Here is a 24,216-nt window from a genome sequence, read left to right as displayed (position 1 = left end):
GACATCTAACATTTTCATTTTGTGAATGTTATTAGGTAAATAAACTTTAGATGTCTTACCTTAGGAGCTAATAACCATACACTCCTGCATTATTCATATTAGGATAAAATACCATGCATTAGGGCAAGGAGGTCGTAAGACCATCCTCCTTGACCTCGGTACCAGTAAGATCCGCCTAGCGGGTAAAAATAGCAAAACTATACCCGTTTATAAATGTGATGTTGCAAAAGAAAATTGTGTGTTAAAATTCGGTTATCCACCTCAAATTTTTATAGAAATTTTATTATGTGTTCAGGGACCATTACCATGGTAAGGACGTATGAGCAATGACGACGTGACCAGACAGCATCATCACCATTAATGCCGCCATCATCATCCCCATCACCTTCGTCACCACCAAGACCATTGTCAACATCAAACGCTCCAGCGCCAGAATTGACTGTGATAATGAACTCTTTGGAAGCCTTATTGGAGACATTAAAGGAATCCACTAAGGCCAGAACCAAAGGGGAATTTCATCATGTAGCCACCAGTTCAGTAGAACCAAATAATTATGAGCCCAGAAGACCAAAAGAAGACATTTCCAGGGAGCTTCAGAAAATTAGACTCCCAGAATTCTCAGGAGGTCGAGCAGGTGAACGCGTTGAAGCATGGTTAGAAGGAATGAACAGATGCTTTAGGTTAAGAGAATATTCTTCTTCGGCAAAAACAAAAATTGTCGTGTTTCAATTAAAGGAGAGTGCCTTAATTTGGTGGGGAAATCTGGAGAAGCAGCTGCACCTTACATCGGATAATGTCCCTTGGGAACTGTTTGAGGAAAGGTTCCGCGCAAAGTATTTACCTCCATACTTTCAACAACAGCAAGCGAGAGCCTTTCATACATTAATTCAGGGAAATAAAACGGTGGAAGAGTACGAGATTAGGTTTATGGAGCTTGTAAAATACATTCACTACTTAGATTCTGATGAACGTCAAGCTGAACGCTTCATATTTGGGTTAAATCCTCGCATTAGAGCCTTGGTAAGCATGTGGAAACCGTCATCAGTAGCCGAGGCGGTTGAGTGTGGTCGTTATGCAGAAGAGCACCTTGGAATCAGAAAAGAGATAGGGCTAGCAGAACCTTTACAATCAGGATTTCCTGGAAAGACTCCTCGAAACTTTATCAACGGAGGTAGCTCAAGGCCACCTTACGATAACAGGTCTACCTCTAGAAATATAGTAACAAGAGCTCCCATGGCAGTAAACACTATAGCCTCGGAATCATCAAACGCTAGGTCATGGTCATCTCAAGGGACTGCCAGCAGAGGTAGAAATTCGAGAGAAATCAGCATGAGAGGACGAAGCTCGTTCTCTAGAAATTCACGTCCTGAGTCAAGAGGATCAATGCCGCTAAATTGTTGGGGATGTGAGGGACCGCATTTTCAACAGGATTGCCCTGAAGCTTCGTCGAATATGTCGCATAGGACTGGAGAGGGACCAATATCAAACAATCAAGATAATCATAGAATTCATGCAGTAATCAGCAACGACCAAGCAGCGCATCAACCCACTATAGCAGGATCTTCAAGTATGGAACAAGGGAATCGTAACGGTCGAACCATTACGTATACTGGGACGTAGGGTTCGATAGCTGAGGAACCGCCTGGTGGACCAAGTTAGGGTCCATTGGGACAAGTATAGTCCTGGATCAGCAACTTGGGAAAATACAGAGGACATATGTCAAAGTTACCCTAATCTATGTCAATTTTGAAGAACTTTAAACTATGTTTAGTATATATTTACTTCACTACAATCAGAGACTCAGAAATTTTTTGAATGATTATGGATAAACGTGAAATTTTGTGGCATAATACATGTTTAATTCCTGCTGGTACATGGATACCAAAACTATATATATGGTTCATTTTACTAAATTATAGTTGTCGAAGTAAAGTTAAGACAGTTGAGTGATTTTACTTCTGATAGAAATTAAGATATTATAGATCTGATTTATTTATACATGTCAATATGATCAATGGGATAGAAATCAGGAAGTGAATACATTCTAGATGAAAGTCAAAAGACATGCATGGAATATGGAAAAATATGTTGTACTGTAGTATCATAAATGAATTAATAAGGGAATAATATGTGAGTTATTTTGAATATGCTGATGCACATTTTACGGATGCATGGATAAGTGTATGATTGCAGGTAATAGACAGTTACCGGGATGACCACGTGATGACAGAACCTCAGAACAATTAAAGCTCCAAGTGATTCTATGATAGGGTGTTAGCCCTAAGTTCTATTGGGAGGGGTGGAGGTGTTGTCCATCGTTTATCCTCCGAACCCTGGAGTCATGGGAGGACTGTGTGAACCACGCTCCCCTAGACGTGTGATGATGACTGCCAGATGCCTACTGGGAATCAGGTTGATATAACTGACGTTGTCACCTTAGAGTTTATGAATGGCCGAGTCAGTAAAACTGACGCCATGGCATACTCCAGTAGAGGACGGATAGGATGGGAGCGGAAGAGATTAGGAAGGATAGGTTGATTTTAGAATAGCTTGGGAACCTGGATGGAGCACGATATGTCCATTAAATCGTAAACCTAAAATTCTAATTTTGTTTTAGTCTCTTGATATTAAAATAAAATTTTAAAGCTAAGAAAGGGGTACTAATTACCATCATAAGTAATCAGATAAGATAAAACTCTAACTTCGGGACGAAGTTTTCTGAAGGGGGAGTGTATGTAACGACCCATTTATAAAGGTTAAGAAAAGTTAAGAAATGATATATATATAATAATAATTAATTAATATAAAGTTATAAACCTTATATTTTAAATAATATTAATAAAAAGATATATGATAATCATATTAAATGTAAAGTTCAAATTCAATAAGTTAGAAACTTAATACTAAAATAAAACACATTAATAGGACAAAAGGGCAAACCGTAGCTAAAGGATAAGGAACGGGATAAGCATACGGTCTGAGAGCGTGGCAACAGGGAGGGAGGCGGTGGTTGCATGCGGGAGGGCGGCCACCGCCAAGCCCGTGGATAAAACCGGAATTGTGAACCGAGTAAGGGGGGGGGAGAAACGGAGGAGAAGCCAGAGGAGGAATTCAGCAGTGAAGCCAGAGAAGGAATTCAGCAGGGAGAGAGGTCTGACATTGGAAGAGCTTTAATCCGACTGAGGTTCTGGGCACGGGGGACAGTGGGCTTCTGTGAGAAGCTTGCTGGATTGAGCAGCCAGCCTCTGCTCAATCAGGTTGGGTGGAATTGGTCTCCCTGGGTAATTGGAGCAAACAGCAACAGTATCGTCAACTTCACGGGATCAGCTAGCAGTTCAGGTAAGTACAAATCAAATTTTTATGCTTCCTGCTTTCAAGTTTATGAGTATTACAGGACCCGATAGAGGAATAGACCATATTTAACGACTTTTGAAGTCCGAAATGCACTGTGTTTTCGCGAAATTTCACAGTGGTGAATGCATTTTCCTGTGTTAGCAAAAAACGACCACGTTTGGGGTTCCGAAGGATTTCATGGGCCCGAGGCACTCTTACGTTGCACAATAGGTGGCCACCTCCCCTTTAGGCATTATGCAATGATTGTGTAACACTAGAAGAGGGATTCGAGCAGACATAGGCCGGGAGACTGAAAGTCGAGGAGTTGAAACGAACAGGCAGCGCAGTTTGGCTTTAAAGCCATAGGCAGAGAGCAAACAGTGGAGCAGTATTGCAGGCAGTGCCGAGACAGAGCTAAGATAGAGACAGAGAGTGATTCAGAGAATCTGTGTACTTAGAGAAAGCTTGAGAGGTTCAAGAAAACTCTTACTGTTATATCTGTTGTGTATTGAGTCTCAAATTGAGCTCATACTGTTGTAAAAACTCTGTTTGAAGACATAATAGAGAGGCCACCACTGAAGGTTGGACCAGGAGATGTAGCCCAGGAGTATTGGGTGAACTCCTTATTAAACTACTTGTGTTTTTATGTGTTTGTCTATTATAGTCTTTTCCTGCTTCATAGTCTATGTATTTTGCAATCTGATCGATCCATTGCATAAAATAACATAGGTAAATCCATGCACAAGAGTCTGTAATACCTCATTATTTGTCTTAGATCTCATTATCAGATCAAGTGGTATCAGAGCTTTAGGTTTACTAAGGTTAAACAAGCTTGTGTTGGATTGGTGAAAGATAACTAGGTCAAAGCTCAAATTAGGAAAAGGAGAACTGGTTGAAAGTAACCCAAAAATTGGTAGAGTCTATCCTAGGAGGAAAATGGCAGAAGAAAATCCCTTGGAATCAAACTCTTAGTTCATGGACAGTTTCATGACCATGAGAGCCATGGTAGAAGAAATGTATCGAGAATTTAAGAAAGGTCTAAATGAAGATTCTTCAACCTCCAAACAAGACAAAGAAACAGAGGAATCTCTTCTAAATGGCCATTCTAAAGGCAAAGGGAAAGGAAAAGAGGCTCCTATATCCACACCTCTTGATAGCCCTGAAAATAAAAAGAAGAAAACATCTTTGATTAAATTAGATGTTAAATTTGATTTGCCAATATATGATGGAGAATTAAATGCGGAGAAGCTAGATAATTGGATTAGACAGATTGATGTGTATTGCAGGGTGCAGAGCATTGATTCAGACAGGAGAAAAATTCAGTTGGCCAGCCTACGCCTTGGAGGAACTGCCTTGGTATGGTGGGAAAGCAGGACACAAGCTGACTTGAAGAAGCATGGTAAAAAAATTTCTGTCTAGAGTGAATTTGTTTCTACAGTTAAAAAACAATTCTATCCACTAGCTTATATGCAGCAAGCTATGATGAGTTGGCAAACTCTTCGCCAATTAAAAGAGAAAAGTGTACAAAGCTACACCCAAGAATTTAGAAAAAGAGCTTTGATTCTAGGCATTTCTTTAGACTCACCTAAAACTTTGTTGAAGTATATAGGTGGTCTATACAACTATTTGAGACACACCATTCTTATGTTTAACCCTACTAGCATATATGAGGTATCTGTTCAAGCTAACCATCTAGAGACTAGAGGCAAGAATGTGAACCCAGAGATTGGGGGATCATCAAAACCCACTGCAAGCAAGAACAAGGAAAAGAGGAAGCAGAAATGGAAAGAGAGGAAGGCAAACGCTGTACAGAAAGACAAACCTTCATGCACTCACTGCAAGAAGGATGGACATGATGATGAACATTGTTGGTCTTTGCATCCGGAGCTGAAACCCAAGAAGTTCGATGGCAAGAAGAAGAAGACTGCTACTGCTATACAGAAAGATTTGGGGTCAGACTCAGGTGATGAAACAACAATCGCAGCCACAGGTATAAAAGGTAAAAATTCTGAAGCATCTACTAGTAATTTTGCACAAACTATTGATAGTGAAGAAAATGAGAGGGAAAGACATGAGCTTTTTCATATTAAAGTTTTTCCAAGCATCAAAAGATTGATACTTTGTTGGATAGTGTCTCACAAGTAAACTTAATTTCTGAAGCAATTGTAAAAAAGCTGGGATTACTAACCACACCTCACAAGAAGCCATATCCATTAAGTTGGGTATGTGATAAAGCAAAGCTACAAGTGACTAGACAATGTAAACTTGGGTTTTCTTTTGGGTCAACATTTGTAGATGAGGTTGAGTTAGATATCGTTCCCTTGGATATGTGTGGAATTGTTTTAGGAAGTCCTTACTTGTATGACAGAAAAGCCATTTTCTATAGAGCTGAAAATAAGTATCGACTCGTTAAAGATAGAATTGAATATATTGTAAGAGCTCATAAACTCAAGAATAATTATACTCTCATAAACTCGGGGCAAATGAAAAGAATTGTAAATTCATGCAAGCAATTTTTACTGATGGTTGTAAAGGAAAAGAAACCTGATAAAACCAATGTATTTGAAGGCTGTGATGCTAAACAGCAAGTTGATTTAGAAAAAGTTGTTTCAGAATATGATATCCTATTTCAAGAACCTAAAGGTCTGCCACCCAAAAGGGAAATTGTACATGATATTAATTTGCAGCAAGATGCTCCATTGCCTAACATCGGAATGTACAGGTTATCCGCTTTAGAGAATGCAGAGATCAAGAAGCAGGTACAGGAGCTGCTCGAGAAAGGGTTCATAAGACCAAGCACATCACCATGCAGATCTCCAATCATGTTGGTGAGGAAGAAAGATGGTTCGTAGAGGATGTGCATTGATTACCGAGCACTGAATAAAATAACGATCAAGAATCGTTATCCCCTTCCTCGCATAGATGATCTATTAGATCAGCTGAAAGAAGTTGTTTACTTTTTTCCAAGTTGGACCTACGTAGTGGTTACCATTACGTCATAGTAGCAAAGCAAGATGCATGGAAGACTGCTTTCAAAACAAAACAAGGGTTGTATGAATGGCTAGTTATGCCTTTTGGTTTAACTAATGCTCCTGCCACTTTCATGCAAGTTATGAATGATGTACTCAGGCCTTTTATTGATGATTTTGTAATTGTATATCTAGATGGCATTCTTGTTTTCAATAAAACATGGGAAGAACATTTGAAGCATGTAAAGCAGACTCTAGATGTTTTGAAAAAAAGAAAATCTCTATTAGATATCATTTTGGGATTCAACTGCGTTAAGTAAGATCATTCACGTATGACCATTTCCATGAGAGGTAGTCGTAACTGACTAATTTCTCATGATTTTTGAATAGTTCACTTAGCACTCATTGCATCGGGTGATGCTCACAGGGGTGAAGAAGTGGGATTGAAACTAGTGAAATGTGGAGAACGAATCACATAGCATCAATCATCACTTCCGGGGCTTGCACCCGGTAACCAGGACTTCCCAGGAGGTCACCCATCCCAGAACTCCTCTGGCTCAAGCGCGCTTAACTGTGGAGTTTTTCCCCACAATCAAGCCCACTTAGCTTGCTACCCCATTTGCAAAACCTTAGCAAGTATTGTGCCTCATGAACCATTCAAGTAGAGATCCCTTGACTCTTTTTGAATTTAAGTATGGGGGTTTTACGCAGTGCATTATATTAGATATCATTTTGGGATTCAACTGCGTTAAGTAAGATCATTCACGTATGACCATTTCCATGAGAGGTAGTCGTAACTGACTAATTTCTCATGATTTTTGAATAGTTCACTTAGCACTCATTGCATCGGGTGATGCTCACAGAGGTGAAGAAGTGGGATTGAAACTAGTGAAATGCGGAGAACGAATCACATAGCATCAATCATCACTTCCGGGGCTTGCACCCGGTAACCAGGACTTCCCAGGAGGTCACCCATCCCAGAACTCCTCAAAATGTGAATTTGGTAAAACATCTTTGAATTATTTGGGTCATATTGTAGGGGGTGGTGAATTAAAGATAGATCCCTCTAAAGTTGCAGTCATTGTAAACTGGCCTAAACCCAAGTCTGCTACAGAAGTTAGAAGCTTCCTAGGAGCAGCACAATATTGGAGAAAGTTTATTGCTAACTTTTCCTTAATTGCAGCTCCCTTACATGCTTTGACAGGATTGAACAAGGTGTTTCAGTGGGAAGGCAAACAGCAGAAAGCCTTCAACACCTTGAAAGAAAAAATTAGTACAACACAGCTGCAAAGATACTACTATTGGCTAGAAATGCATGAGACATTTTCTAGATATGTAAGAGGGTGTACACTCCACTTCCAGTTCCTTCTTGTCCTTGGGAAAGTGTTTCCATGGACTTTGTTGGGGGATTGCCGAAATCTAGAAAAGGTCATGACTATTTATATGTTATTGTGGACAGGTTTAGCAAAATGTGTATTTTAATACCTTGTAACAAGCAGATTACAGCTGAACAAACAACGAAATTGTTCTTTCAGCATGTCTGGGTGCATTTTGGGTTACCCACTTCCATAGTACTGATCGAGACTCCCGATTTGTTGGGAAGTTTTGGTCAAGTCTGTGGGAATTGATGGAAACCAAACTGAGGAAGAGCACAGCTTTTCATCCACAAACAGATGGCCAAACAGAGGTAGTCAACAGGACAGTGATCCAGTTGCTCAGGGATTATTGCAGCAAGCATCCCAAGCTTTGGGATGAACATTTATGTTATGTGCAACATGCTCACAACCGTGCTAAACATTATTCTACACAGAGATCTCCTTTTGAGACATGTTTTGGTTTTATACCAAGGTCTCCCTTGGATTTTGTCTTTGAAAAAGACACAATAGTTGCTTGACACAGTGATGTGGACAAAGCAACCAGGTTCATTGAACAGATCCAAGAAATTCACCAAGCAGTGCAAGAACAACGAGAAAAGAGCCAAGCCAAGTACAAGGCAAGGCATGATAAACACCGGGTGGAGCACAGCTTCCAAGTTGGTGATCAAGTCTGGTTGTATATCAACAAGGACAGAATGCAAGGTGAAGGAAAGAAGTTGAAGCCAATAAGGTATGGGCCTTTTAAGGTACTTGAGAAAATTGGTGAGAACGCTTTCCGCCTTGATCTGCCAACATACATGCACATCTATTCAATGGTAAATGCAGAAAACTTAACACTGTTTGAACCTTCATTAATTGAAGATCCCAAAGAGCAAAGTCAATTGCCTTCCATTAATGATCTGTTGCCTGAATACCTCAATGAGCTGCAGGAAGATACAGTTCTAGATAGCAAGGTGAGGACTACGCGCAGAGGGGACGTGGAGTACCTTAGGATCGAGCTCAAAGGTTCAAAGCCCAGCAGTGCAAAATGGATAGAGATTGGGCAAGTGAGGCAGTGGTATCCTCACTTGAGCGGTGCTTGAAAACCAATTTTTGGTGGTCCAAAAGCCTTTTTCAGTGGGAAAGCGTGATCCAAATGGATCCAAGAACACTCTCTAAGTCTTCAAAATCTCGTAAAATCATGCCAAAGATCAAAACCATCGCATGAGAAGAGCCCTTAACATGGCGGAAAAACACTATCGGGACGCAAAAACAAGAGAAAACTCGTGAAAAAACAGATTATTGGAGGCGTGAACAATAAATGCACAGTAGCCGTCAGATCTTGCCGATCAACGATCCAAATCTGATCAGCGAACGCAATCGGCGATGGCAATCAGCAGATTTGGGTGCAGACTACATAACACTTGCGATGGCGACCGACAGAGTCAACTAGGACCGTCGATCAAGCGTGCAGATCGATGGCCCATGTTGCATCGCAGGATCGCTATTGGAGATTACAAGAGCGCTTACAACGGCTCGGGGTTATCGCGATGTGCGATTGCGATCAATCGCATCGCGATATCACAATCGGGGCTACACAGAGGAGCGGGCATATACACATACACATCTGTGATCTGATGAACCGGACCCGACGGTTATATAAATATTATTTCATAAGATTTGAGATCCGCAGAAAAGGCATTTTTAATGTATTTTGCGTATTTCATTCATTTAACGAAATACAAGGGGTGAAGCGCAGATGCGATAAGCCGAACCCGGAAGGGTTCCTTAAGGCTATTATATATTATTTCAAATCCGCAATAATCCATTTTTTTATGCATTTTCGCAGTTTTAATGTATTTCTAAAATACAAAGGGGAACCTTGGAGCAAGGCCGAAGCAACTTGCGATAGCGATGGAGTATGGACCCGATAGAGGAATAGACCGTATTTAAGGACTTTTAAAGTCCGAAATGAACTGTGTTTTGGCAAAATTTCACAGTCGTGAATGCATTTTCCTGTGTTAGCAAAAAACGACAGCGTTTGGGGTTCCAAAGGATTTCATGGCCCCGAGGCACTCTTACATTACAGAATAGGTGGCCACCTCCCCTTTAGGCGTTATGCAATGATTGTGTAATGCTAGAAGAGGGATTCCAGCGGACAGAGGCCAGGAGACTGAAAGTTGAGGCGCTGAAATGAACAAGAAGCGCAATTTGGCTTTAAAGCCACAGGCAGAGAGCAAACAAGGGAGCAGTATTGCAGGCAGTGCCGAGATAGAGCTAAGGCAGAGACAGAGAGTGATTCAGAGAGTGTGTACTCAAAGAAAGCTTTAGAGGTTCAAGCAAACTCTTACTATTATATCTGTTGTGTATTGAGTCTCAAATTGAGCTCATACTGTTGTAAAAACTCTGCTTGAAGACATAATAGAAAGGCCACCACTGAAGGTTGGACGAGGAGATGTAGCCCAAGAGTATTGGGTGAACTCCTTATTAAACTTGTTGTGTTTTATGTGTTTGTCTATTATAGTCTTTTACTGCTTCATAGTCTATGTATTTCGCAATTTGATCGATCCATTGCATAAAATAACATAGGCAAATCCATGCACATGAGTCTGTAATACCTTATTATTTGTCTTAGATCTCATTATCAGATCAGCAACTCAGTCACTGAGAAGTAAGTAACTGATCTCCCAACTGAGCTCCTTGTTGGGCTAGAAACACCCACTAATGCTGAAACTCCCTCTGTCGCTAACAAGTGCTCCCTCTCTCTGACCTCTGCGCTACTGCAACAACTCCCTGCATCTCGCACCGTTGCACACCTCTCTGTGCCTTCCTGCACTGGTGCAACACTCCTGTGCCTCTCGCACTGTTGCAGCCTGCTAGCTCTGCGTTGTCTCGGGACTCCTGCACTGTAGCTCTCTCTACTGCTCCATCCGCATCTGTCTCTACCCACCCAGCTGGTCCTACTACTCCTCATCGGGGCTCTCATAGCAAGGTCTAATCCAAGAGGCTGGGTACCTCGAGGATCCTGCCCCTCATCGCCTGAAGTCATCCTGACTACAGCTCGATGTCTCCCCACTTCCACTCAAATGGTGCGTGTGCACTCATGGCACAGTCATCGTCTGTCAAAACTTCCTTCTCTACCCGTGCTAGCGCTGCCTTAGTCTCGGAAGACTCTCCCTTACTCTTCTTCCTTGGGCACTGGGTCGCATAATGACACATCTCCCCACAATGGAAGCACTTGAGCTTGGAGAGATATTTCTTCTTCCTCTTCTCCTGCTTTCCCTCGGATGCTAAGGCCACATCTTCCTCCTCCTATTTGACTTTGATCCCCTTGCTGCTACTACCCGTCCTTGACTGTCGTCTGATCTCTTCCTGGCAAAGAGTTGCCCACATCTCATCCCAAGGTGGAAGTGTCCCTCTACCCAGTATCCTTTGGACAAATACTTCCCATTCTTCTAAGACAACATTCAGGGTTGTCCTCACCATTAGCTCCTGATTCGGTGTCGCCTCTATAGCAGTCAACTGATCTCATTTAGTCCTCCGAGGAGGGAGTCAATCAGTTCTCCCTTCTTCATCTGATACGACCTCAATTGATTCTCAAGTAGCATTCTTCTCTATACACAAGTATGCTGGTACAATTTCTTGAGGGCCTCCCACATCTCATATGTCGTTTTCTTCTCGGCAATGTGTGGAACTACATGGTCCTTGACCCCGTCAAGGATGATGCACTTGGCCCTCACCATTGCCTCCTCGTACTTGTCATTATCATTGGGGTCGACTGGGATAGCTATAACCTTCAAGGCGAAGTTCTTGACACGATTCTTGTCGAGCACTGATAAGATTTTGGCCTTCCAGACTGTGAAGTTCGATGCTCCGTCCAGTCTATCTTGGTCTCTTACCTCGTGTAGTGCCATGACACTCCTCTACTTCCCTCCTGGAATTTCTTTGTTCGACTCCTCTGAGTCTCTACTTCCCGTCTGGAAGTTCTCTTCTGGACTCCCTCTGAGTCCTGATTTCCCTCTTGGATATCCTTCTGCCGCTTGTCAAGATGCCCCCTACTCTAATTGTCTTATGCAACTGCACTGCTGATCCGATTTCCTCGGCTAGAAACCCTTGGTAACAACTCCTCTAGCCCTCCTCTTTCAGGTATTGCTCTACCTACAGTACCTCACCAACTCCACTCTGCAATATTCCTGCAGCCTTCTAGACCCCAGCAACTGCCTCTCTGTGAACTACGTCAGCCCCTTTCTGCCTTACACTGGCTCTGCGTCACCACGGACGGGTCTGCGTCAGCCTTGGGATGCCCTGCGTCAGCCCTATGGCCCTCTGTGTCAGCAACGCTGGCCTCTTGAGGCTCTGCACAATTCCCGGCTTCTTCTGCGTGGCTCTCGCTGGCTCTGCGTCACACTTCCTTGGCTTCTACACTGCTAGAAACAACTTCTGTCACCTTGGGACAACTGTTTTCTACTGCTATTGCTCCACTCGGTTGATGTCTTTTTAGTCCTCCTGTGATCTGGAATCACGCTCTCATACCATGTTGAAGTTTCTAAATTTACTTAGTTTAGAAACCCTTCATGCACTTTTTCTAATTTATTCCTACCTACTTGTTATTTTTCCTTTAACAAGTTATTTACAAAGTAAATACTGAAAATAAACACCAATGCATGCTCAACATATTACAGATCAGCAACTAAAAGAAACAAGAACAAACACACCACATGAAACCATTATTTTTGGACCAATGTCCCCGGAAAAACCCAATGCGGGAAAACCGGTGCAGCGATCCGAGTGTTTTCTTATTAAGCAATATCAGAGTACAATCTGGGTGCCAAAACTGGCCTACCCAACAGAGAATTTCCTTAGCAGCTATACCTCACAATTTGAGAGAAATCTCCTCGCTGAAACCCCAGAAAATCCTTCCGGCAGCTCTTCGGCACAAAACTGCTCTACAACCCCAGCGTCTGCCCAATCTGGACTGCATCAGCCACTCTCTGTCTCGCGTTGGCCCTGTGTCAGCCTTTTTTGGCCTGCGTTAGCCCCAGGAGGCTCTACGTCAGCTTTCTGGGCCTCTACGTCAGACACGCTAGCCACTTTGGTGCTCTGTGCAGCACTTGGTTGCCTCTGCGTGGCCCTGCATGAGGCCTTGCTGGCTCTGCGTCACTCTCCTTGGTTGTTGTGTTGCTCTCCCGGCACAATCTCTGCCTTCTCTATTTCTCTGTACTCAATGCCCCTCAGCTGCTCTCCCAATCACTGATTCTATCTCTCTTAGCAAACCCCGCTCTAGAGAATAGAATGACTAATCACTCTGGTGTGTTCTCCAAGTGACCCTCAAGCCTCCTCTTACACTTTTCCTGATGACATCTCAACGGCCGAGATTAAGTACCTAATCGATGGCTAAGATTAGATCTGGCTTGATCCATGTCTTTTGGACCATTCTAACAAAGATTCATATTAATACACATTAATATATTATTTTCCCTAAGTCTAGACTTAAGGACTCGATTAAAAATATTAATTATTTTAATATCTCCTTATTTGTTTAGAATCTACCCAAAACCTTTCTAGGTATTGGAAATCTCATGTGCTCCAACCACTCCACCAAATTTCGTGGCTAGAGCACACCCGATGCTACCCCAAATCAACAACTAACCTATACGATATGCAAGTCCTAGGACCTATGTGAGATGAAGGAGATTATAAGTGAGATTTATCTTGAGTTAAGATTTTATTAAGTTGTTTAAGTACTTTGATTAGAAACCCTTTAAAGGGTATTTAACAATAGCGAAATGTAAATCTTAAACAAGATAAATTGCTTACGGATACAAGTGCAAATCTCAACAATATACCAAGATACCCAAGTTGCCAAATGCTAACAGTAGTCATGTGAAAATTCGATTACCCAAATCACCACTGCAGCAATTGATTAAGTTCCTTCTATTTGTTAATTACTAAACAAATTATTTACTATTTCCTATAGTAAACACCAAAACTAATACATTGCAGTCTTCACCAATTAAATTATAGCAGAAACAAGAAACTGAGCAAGAAAGAAATACACAACACATTACGCAATTATTTTTGGACAAATGTCCCCGGAAAAACCCAACGTGGGAAAATCGGTGCAGCAGCTAAGGGTTTGTATTATTAAGCAGTAGTTTCTGAATACAATCTCTAGATGTCTTGTTGGCTATCCAGTACAGAGAATATCATTGATAGAAGAATAGTGAGAAGTTCCTCACACTATCACTGGCAATCCCAACTGATCCAGCCACAGAATGGCTTGCCCCTTGCTGCCTCTGCATCAGCGCAACGTCACAGCATCTAGGGACAGCGTCACTCCCTCTGTTGATCGATTTTGCCTCTAACGAACTTCGATTTCCACCTCCTAGTCTCACACCCCGACTTCCAGCTTCAGAAATTGATTCCTCCAACAAAAATACGGAACTCCTCAAGGCTTTGTGCTGCCTCTGCGTCAGCCTACATTGGCCAGCTTAGCCTTTGCGCTGCCTCTCCCAGATCTTTCTCTGCCTCCTCTACTGAGTATTCCCGAATCAAGAGAAATCTCTCATCAGAACTATCCCTGCCCCTCACTGCAAAAGATCACTTCGAATTCTCTTCCTAGCAACTGTTGTGCTTAAGAAATTCGATCTTCTGATGTCCACTTGATGTGTTTTCCAAATGCCCATCAGGCCTCTTCTTATAATCCTTCTGTTGAGAATAATGGCCCAGATTAGATCATAATCAATGGCTCAGATCATTTTGGCTTGATCCTCATCTTCTTCTAGAAGTTTCACCCACAGTTAGATTAATACCCTTTAATTATTTTAATTTCCTAAGTTTAGACTTAGGCACCCATTAAAAATAATTAATTATTTTAATAAAATTGTCTCTAGGTGGAATTTCCCTAAATGATTTATGGATATTGTGGAATACATGTGTCTTAGCCTCTACAAATTTTGAGGCTAAGAGAACATTTGATGCTACCAGAAATCAACGCTCCCTCTTAGCAAGAAATGTGCTCTAGTAATGCAACCTACTAAAGCATCACACTTCTCTGTAACATCTCCCTCTATGCTACTGATGTCTGACACCGCTACCCACCAACTACTGCACAAATGTTGCATCTGTATTGTTGCTGCCACTGCCAACATTGCATCTGTACTACAACCCTCATAATTTCTGCATCTATGTTGCTGCTGGTACTACCACTACCAACACTGCAATCTTCTCCAACTGTTGTTGCTACTGCATCTACAACGGAAAAGCATCCAAAATCATTGAACAGGTGTTCAACATGATGCATTTGTTGTTGGAGTTCTCACTGCTGCTAGTCTCTGTGTTGACCATCTGAAACCTTTGCATTGCTACTAACTTTGATCTATGCCAATTGCACTGATGCCAATACTAGCTTTGCGTTACTCAGACTCTGGCGCTCCTAGCCACTGCAACTGTCACTCTGGCACTCCTCTACACCAACTAACTCGATCCATCCTGCTACTTCTTATTTGGGCTCCCGTAGCAAAGTATTGATCTGAGAGGTGGACTCCTCAAGGATCCTGCCCATCTGCAGTTCTTTCGAACTACAGTTCTATATCACCCCACCTTTGGGGGATCATGGAAAACTCCTCCCCCTCGATCTGTGCAGATGTAGCCTTTAGATCATGCTTGTCATTCTTGTCCTTCTTCTTGAGAGGACACTGCATAGCATAATGACCAAGTTCACCACAGCGGAAACACCTGATCTTCGAAAAATATTTCTTCTTTTTCCACTGCTCCTGTTGCCCCTTACATGCGAGGGTTGCATTCTCATCCTCCTCCTTTAGCTTCGTCCCACTGTTGTTGTTGCTACTGTCAAGTTTGCACTTGATTAAGTCCCTCCTCATCTCTTCTTGCTAAAGAGCGGCCCACATCCCTTCCCAATCTAGCAATCTCTCTCTGCCCAGGATGCTCTAGACAAACACTTGCCATTCTTCTGAGACTAAATTTAGGGCCAGCCTCACCATCTCGGTAGGCTGAGGTGTTGACCCCACAGCTGCCAACTTGTCTCGGGTTTCCTGAAGCTTTGCAAGGAACGGATCAATGCGTTCCCCCTTCTGCATTTGCGTGGATCTCATCTTCTGCTCCAAGTACATCTTTCTTTGCTCGAAAGATCCCTGATATAGCGTGGACAAGGCATCCCACATCTCCTTGGCAGTCCTTTTGCCTAAGATGTGACATACTACATGATCCTTCACTCCATCGAGTATCATCCCTAATATAGCGCAGACAAGTATCAGGTATGCCTTGTCGTGGATCTCACCTTATGCTCCAAGTACATCTTTCGTTGTTCGGAAGATCCCTGATATAGCGTGGACAAGGCATCCCACATCTCCTTGGCAGTCCTTTTGCCTGAGATGTGACATACTACATGATCCTTCACTCCATCGATTATCATCCGCTTGGCCTTCGCCATCTCTCCCTTGTACTTTTTGAGCGGGCCTGGATCCGCACGCTCAGCTACCACACTGTCGACGTAGATCTTGAGAAAATGTTCATCCAGAAGGCATGACATCCTCGCCTTCCAAATCACATAGTTGGATGCACCATCCAACCGATCCTGATCTCGTAACCCACTAGCTGCCATCTCTGCCAACGAAAGTGTCGAACTGCTTCCTCTCTCCTTTGTTCAGCACTAGGCTAGCCTATGCACTCCCTGCTGGAGTTAGTAGATCTACTCCTTTCTGTTGCTGCTCATCAATATAGAAATCGAATTCCCTGGCTAGGAATTCGTTGAGGAAGAAATTCCCTGAACAGTGTCTCCTTTCTTCCTTCTGACGATTTTCTGCCCCAACAACTACTGCAGAAAACTGCGTCACACCAGAAACTGCCTCTTCGTTGATGCTTCTGCGCTGCTCCCTCAAACACTGGCAAACTTCGATCTGGAAATCTTTCCTCTATCAACTCACTCAGAGAGAGACCTTCCTCGAAAATTTTGCCCTCCTGGCCTGGACTGCGTAACCCTCTGGGGATTCGATTTTCTACCTACGCAACACTTCGACCCTCCTCTTTAGTGTTGGGCTCTTCCGGCTTTGCTCTCTTGCTTCACCTGCAACTTTGATACTATGTGAAAAATCGATTACCCGAATCACCACTGCAGCCACTGATCAAGTTCCTTCTATTTGTTAATTACTGAACGAATTATTTATTGTTTCCTAAAGTGAACACCGAAACTAATACATTGCAGTCTTCACCAATTAAATTATAAAGCACAAACAAGAAACTGAGCAAGAAAGAAATACACAACACATTACACAATTACTTTTGGACAGTTGTCCCCGGAAAAACCAAATGTGGGAAAACTGATGCAGCAACTGAGGGTTTGTATTATTAAGCAGTAGTTTCTGAATACAATCTCGGGATGCCTTGCTGGCTATCCAGTATAGAGAATATCACTGACAGAAGAATAGTGAGAAGTTTCTCACACTACAACAGGGGATCCCGACTGATCCAGCCATAGAACGGCATGCCCCTTGCTACCTTTGTGCAGTCACTATGTCAACCCAATGTCACAGCGTCTAGGGGCAACATCACTCCCTCTGCTGATCAATTTGCCTCCCAGGAACTTTGATTTCCACCTCCCGGTCTCACACCCCAGCTCCTAGCTTCAGAAATCGATTCCTCCAGCAAAAATACGGACCTCCTCAAGGCTCTTCGCTGCCTCAGCGTCAGCCTCCACTGGCCAGCTTGGCCTCTCTGCTTTCTCTTATGGATCTCTCTTTGCCTCCTCTACTAAGTATTCCCAAATCAGGAGAAATCTCCAACCAAAACTATCCCTGCCCCTCACTGCAAAAGATCACTTTGAATTCTCTTCTTGGCAACTGTTGTGCTTCAGAAATTCGATCTTCTAATCTCCATTCGATGTGTTTTTCAAATGCCCATCAAACCTCCTCTTATAATCCTTTTGTTGAGAACCAACGGCCTAGATTAGATCATAATCAATGGCTCAAATCATTTTGGCTTGATCCTCGTCTTCTTCTAGAAGTTTCACCCACAGTTAAATTAATACCCTTTAATTATTTTAATTTCCTAAGTTTAGACTTAGACACCCATTAAAAATAATTACTTATTTTTATAAAACTGCCTCTAGGTGGAATTTCTCAAAACGATTTCTGGGTATTGTGGAATACATGTGTCCTAACCTCCCTGCAAATTTTGAGGCTAAGAGCACATCTGATGCTACCAGAAATCAACAAGTCAATCAAGATGTTCATCACAGATTTATGATAATTTATATCAGCAATATTACTTCAGAAAATTCAGATTTACCAATGTACAATAGCAATGCATAAACCACTTCAAATAGTGAGAATTACTCAACACATTGAAACATAAAATTTCCAACTAGACCAGAGATGTAAATTAGTTTCTTTCGCACACTTTATGATTGTGTATTCAGCATTATTTCAGATCTGATTTTAAAATTACAGCAGTAAATAAAGTCAGACTAGCTAGATAAACATTGCCCAAGCTAGATATCCAACATGCCCAAAAATAGCAAAATGCACCAGAACTTGAAAATTTCAAATTAGGGCTCTTGGTGAACTTGTCTTATAGCAATTTTCAGATCTGATATGAGTATTACAGCAGTGAATTAACCACAGATCAGCGAATTAACCCAGCCAAAAATAGATGCCTAATACTTCTAAAAATAGAAAACTTTCACCAAACTTGAAAATTTTAATTTTTTTAGTTTTTCAAAGAATATGATTCAGAAAATTCAGCACTGATAAACTAATTACAGCAATAATTTAGTTACATATTAGCGAGCTAAAAATACTGAATATGCTGCCCCAAATGTCTAAAAATAGTAAGTTTTGCCCAATAACTGAAAATTCAAAAAAAAATTGTCCTTATCAATTATATGCTTCTTCAGACTTGAATTTCATATTATGTAGTAAATTCCAGCAAACTAAAATGTTAGATCTAGGTCAAATTAGAGATGTCCAAGTGGCCAAAACTTGTGAGAAAATAGATTTTGCAAGTTTAATCGATTTTGACCAATTAGAATATGATTTTAGGGTCTAGAAATTAATGATTCAACTATTGTAATGAAACTGGAGCAAAATGAGGGTTTGTAGGTCAAACCCTAGGCACAAGGTCTTGAAGATCCCACCTTTGTTGAATTCCCTGTTTAATTCTAAAAGTTTCGAGTATTGTGTAATCGAGTTTAATCTCTTTTCGCGTGATTTATGAACTGCGAAGTTTGAAGGTATACGGGTTCCTTAATCGGGCTTGAAGGACCACATTCATCCTTAGTCGTTGATCTTAATTTCAACGCCTTACAATCAGTCCACAGCAGGGGTTAGCCTGGTGTTAACTCGTGGTTTATTAGAAGTCCCGCAAGTTGGAGGATCCAGTGGCCATCGTTATCCAATGGATATCGGCTAAAGAATTGGGCGAACGTTAACTCATGAACCGGACCCGACATCGATTATATTACAGTCTATAAACCCCATCGGGTCCGTCCTAAGGAATTAAGCACGTGGGAAAAGCCAGACCCGAACTTCTATAGGCTGAGTGTTTATAAACCTCATTGGGTCCGTGTGGCCGGTTAAAGGCCGCGCAGATTGTCGAGCGACGATACGGTGACCGTTGGATCACTAAGGTTGTCGACCATTCGATCAACCTCGCATCGCTTTAGTCAAAAGTAAGTAAACCTTGCCTAATAGTCTTGCGATTGCGATTTTGCGATGTTTTAATAGATTTATAAGGCTCATCTTGTTGGGGAAATTTTAAGCAGTTCCGCTAGGTTAGTGGAATAGATAACTTTAGAGATAGATGAGCGATACTCCACGAGAAAGTGAAGAAGGGGTCCAGCCTGAATTAGAAGAGATTGTGTCTGGTTTTGAACGTTTGTCAATAACGCCTGCACCCCAGCCACCATAGAGCCGCTGTCCATAGAATTTATGAAGAAGTGAAAGTCAAAATTAGAACCTCAGCAAGTATTTCAGAAAGCTTTAGAAGTGACATTCGAGTCAAGCAAGGTTACCCTATATCTCCTACTATTTTTGGCTTATATATTGATAAACTGGAAGAGTGGATAAATCTGCAAGGTGGAGATGGTGTTTGGTTGGGGGAGTTTGTGATAAAGCTTTTTTTATATGCGGATGATCTTGTATTGATTTCTAAATCGGCCCATGGATTGCAAATGCACCTATATGCCCTTGAGCATTTTTGTAGAGAAGTGGGGATGCAAGTCAATACTAGCAAGACCAAAATAATGATTTTCTCTAATAAAAGGAAGTAGAGCCAACATACGTTCTTCTTTGAAGGCAACATTCTTGAAGAAGTAAATGAGTACAAGTACCTCGGGATTGATTTCAACAACAAACTTAATTGGGAGGACTGCAAAAAGAAGAGAATTGTAGGAGGGTAGAAAACATTATATGTTCTTCAAAACAGATGTAGAGAGGCAGAGTTCTGGGATTGGAAAACAACTAAAATGCTTTTTGGACTCCTAGTTTGTCCAGTGATGCTATATGGGTGTGAATCGGTGTTACTTGGGAGCGGGAGCGAAAATGGGTGCGGGAGCGACATTTTTAGAAGCTCCCGGTTTGAGAGTGAATCCCGAAGCGTTATATATATATATATTGATACATATATGTCAACAAAAACATGTAGAATGATGAATTAGATTATAAAAACAAAAACAAAAACAAAACAAAAAACAAAACAAAACAAAAACATAGATTGAACCATATAACAACAATCATCTAGAAGTTATAATCTTCATCAACCACGTCCACAAGTTAATAACATAGTAACATACAACATATTGAGTCTCATGATTCATCAATCTTAAAGTTTCAAGCTTTCAAAATTCAATATATAGCATTTATCATCATTGATCACCAAAGTTGTACTTGTAAGCTAAGTGTAACCATTACCACAAATAATATCTAACATGAAATTAAATGTTATAAAATGAAATGAAATGAAACAACTTTCAACTTTCATGAAGCATTATATTCATAATTCATTACTAATGAGTTATAATTGCCAACTTCAAACTTAAATTGTCATATATTGTTTAAAAAAATATCATAATAAATATGAAAGAGTCAATAGTTATAAAAACTACTAGAAACTAGAAAAGACAAGTCAATCTATTATCTATTGCTTATGCTTGGGCCTCTTGCCACCACGAGAAATGTCTAATTTTTTAGTTTTGTTGGAAAATTAGGATCTTTGTCATTAATATCACCATCTAAGCATTAATATCCACAGGTATCTTTGTCATTGCCTCTGTATCTGTATAGGGATCTTTGTCATTAATATCAACCTCTAAGCATTAACATAAGATAGAAAAAACATAGCATGTCAAGTCAAGATTTTGTTTGAGTGATATGTACATTTTTAGGAGGGTCATGATAGACGAGTTCGACAACCAATGTCACTAACATCAAGGTACATAGAGGGATTGGTGCTCTTGATTAAATACGAGTTACATACCCTAATACATGACAAAATTCAATGGAAACATTGCAATCTCCCAATCCTAAAAAACTGATAAGTCTGCTGGATTTTGAATGAAATCTAAAATTCTACTTTTTCCATATGAAATCCAATGAAGTCGGAACCACTCTCAAACATCCTGAGTCATTTCATGGTAATGTTAAAAATTTAAGTAGAATGATGAAAATGAAGATCAAGGAGAATGTCACTTTTACTTTAATAATTTAACATTACCATGAATCGCATATCAATACTAGGGCCATAGGATTGATCATTAAGCTGCCCCACTCAAAACTTATTTGTTTCTTTGAAAAAAAATTGCATTTGGAACATTATTGCAGAAAAAATAAAAATAAATAAAATAAAAAATTGCAAAAAAGGCTAAACGCTCCCGAAAAGGCAAGGAGCGTTTTTTTTTAGGGAGCGTGCTCCCGAGGCGCTCCAAAGCTGCTCCCACTCGGAGCGCGAATTGGGAGCGGGCGCGAGAGGGGGGGCAGGGTGGGGGCGCGAGAGGGGGGGCAGGGTGGGGGCGCGACCTCACAACCCTGGTGTGAATTGTGGGCTAGCAGTACCCCGTCTCAAAATGGAAACAAATTGAGAAAATCCAAAAACGCTTGATCATGAACAAGTTCAAAATAAAAAATTTAGCATCTTATGAGATAATGTTGAGTGAAACAGGACCAACTCACATCGAAGCAATTGTTATGGTGCGGCTCATAAGATATCTAAAAAGAATTGAGCAAATGGGAGTAGGTAGATGGCCTAATGTTATCTTCAATGAACGCGTGAGTGAAAGAAAGAAAACATGGATGAACCAAAACTACATATGGATGCAAAAATGGAATATCTACCTCAATGCCTGTCCCACAAATATCAAGGAGCTAAAGGATTTTGTTATGGAAAAGTTTCATAAATGGGTATGGGGAAAAGAGTTGAGTAGAAAGAAGAAGTACTACATTGACGAATTCAACCCTACGTGTGATCTACAACAAAAAGAGTTCATTGGAGCTAGCATTCCGTGGAGGGCAAAGGTTTTTATTGCTCAATTAAGAACCAACTCGCATCAACTTCAGTGTAAAACAAGATGGTGGAAAAGGCCTGAAGAAGCTTGGGAAGAACTGGTGCATACATTTTGCACGTTTGGGGCAGTGGAATCGGAAAAACATTTCATTTTGGAATGTGATGCATTCAAAGACGTCAGAGAAAGTTATGGGAATATGCTAGCATCAGTTTCTTGGCATTGTCTTTTCAGTGAGGGGATTGTTGGAAAATTGGGTCAGCTCATCATCAATTTGAACAAGAAAATGATTGAATTGCAAAAGATGAAAAGCAGGGAACTAATAGGCCCATAGACTATTGTTAATGTCGTGAACATTAAAATATCATTTCATATCATATTTTGCCTTAAAAATTTATAAGGTTGAATAATTCCCTTGTACATAATAATGATTTAATCATGTTTCGTTTCAGGTGGTTTCCTAACACTATACTTATATAGAGAGAGATATTCAGGTGGTCTCCTGTCAAAATACATATATATCATTTCAACAAGCCAATTTCTGGCGATATAAAAATATGTCAGAAGGTAAATGAAGTCCCTAGTTAAGTAATAATAGAGAGAGAGAGGGTTTCGGGTGGTTCCCTGGCAAAATACATATATATCATTTCAGCAAGCCAATTTCTGGTGATAGAAAACTATATCAGAAAAATTACCAGAGTTCTGGGAGCATTTAATTGACAATGTGGGAGACATCGAATGGCCTGAAGGTGTCCTCGTACACAGGGTCTTCGCATTTTTCGATCTTGCAAGCTTCACACAGGATTGCCTCCTCCTTTGTGTCTTCTGCACATGAACATAAATATAGGAGTTCACAGCCCAGGTGCTACAGCAATTTTCAAAGATCCCAACCTCCATGCAAACAGTTTTTGAAAAACCCAACCTCCAAATGTGTATTCAAGGCCAGAGCAATTTACAGTTGAAATCGAAAAGGCTCTTGGGCTATCTGAATGTCATGGAAACAATGTCGGAAATGTATAAGGGATGTCGGTTGTATAAAAACATCAGCGAACCCGGAGATTTAGAGTTCAATACAGCAATCCAATGGAGTGGGCGAAGTCAAAAACCACCACACATTGGAGTAAGGCGGAATATGCAATAGAACGGTGCTTAAATCTTCGTTCAGTGGGCGAAGTCAAAAACCACCACACATTGGAGTAAGGCGGAATATGCAATAGAACGGTGCTTAAATCTTCGTTCACATAGGATTGATTTGTTCCCAAGGAAGATAAAAGTATTTATGGCCAACAAAATGCTTGCCATAGTAGTGAAGACATCACAATGATAAGTTGAAGCCCTTGGTCCTTTAATATTATTTAAAATTGTTTTTTCGTATAGAAAAACGTTTACTCGGTAAGGCTGTTGTCTTACTATCTCTTGAGTGAGAGTTAAGGATCAGCGATCTTTATCGGTGTCGTATGCATATGCAAGGAAGTATGTTTTTTTTTAAAGGCATTATTTTGGTTTTGTTGTTACTAAATAGTGTTGTGTTTTTAGTTCACGGAGGGTAGAATAGATGGTGACATGATTCTTTCTTAAGACACTTCGTGGTGAAAATGTCAACGGTTTAAAATTTTGTGGGCAAAACCCATTCATGCTAAGGGCTAGTGTGGCCCAAACCAAGTGTGATCCCAGGTGATTTAGTTGGCTTAGATGCTCGTGGGTTGCGGTTACCAAAGCCACAGGTTAGACTTGCCAGTCACGCAAGACTCACATTACCTAACAAACAAACAAACAAAAATATTGTTGTGTTCATTATAGGGCTTGTTTCTTCTTTACATTGAAATATTTAAGTATCAAATAATCCAAGTAATTGCATTAATTTCGTTGATAATTTGTTTTATGGGATAAAATATAAACAATTTTTCAAAACCTGATGTATAATTTATAAATAATGTTAATATTCAAATGATAAAAGATATAACATAAAACCATAGACTATAAACTATCTTATAAATAACTTCATGTGAATGTGTGGCTTGGAGTGCCCTTGGATATTCAATTGGGA

At 40.9% G+C, this 24,216-nt stretch overlaps 1 protein-coding gene across 2 annotated transcripts in view; it reads right to left on the bottom strand.

Annotated features, from left to right (window-relative positions):
- Positions 1-23,364, bottom strand: part of LOC149200939 (shikimate kinase 3, chloroplastic-like) — a 302,762-nt gene extending 279,398 nt beyond the window's left edge. Inside the window, exon 1 of one of the 2 annotated variants that reach the window (XM_089402826.1) lies at positions 22,865-23,364. In XM_089402826.1, coding sequence (XP_089258952.1) covers positions 22,865-23,066 — 202 coding nt within the window. In that variant the 5' untranslated portion in view covers positions 23,067-23,364. The remainder of the gene's footprint in view (positions 1-22,864) is intronic. The other variant, XM_089402825.1, reaches the window with a different exon arrangement.
- Positions 23,365-24,216: the final 852 nt, after the last annotated feature.

The sequence above is a fragment of the Pinus tabuliformis genome, chromosome 2_1, assembly GCF_031772625.1.
Source record: "Pinus tabuliformis cultivar Carrire ecotype Pingquan chromosome 2_1, CPIR1, whole genome shotgun sequence".
NCBI classification, from domain to species: domain Eukaryota; kingdom Viridiplantae; phylum Streptophyta; class Pinopsida; order Pinales; family Pinaceae; genus Pinus; species Pinus tabuliformis.
Note: the sequence above shows the minus strand (reverse complement) of the source record. Positions and strands in the feature narration are given on the sequence as shown.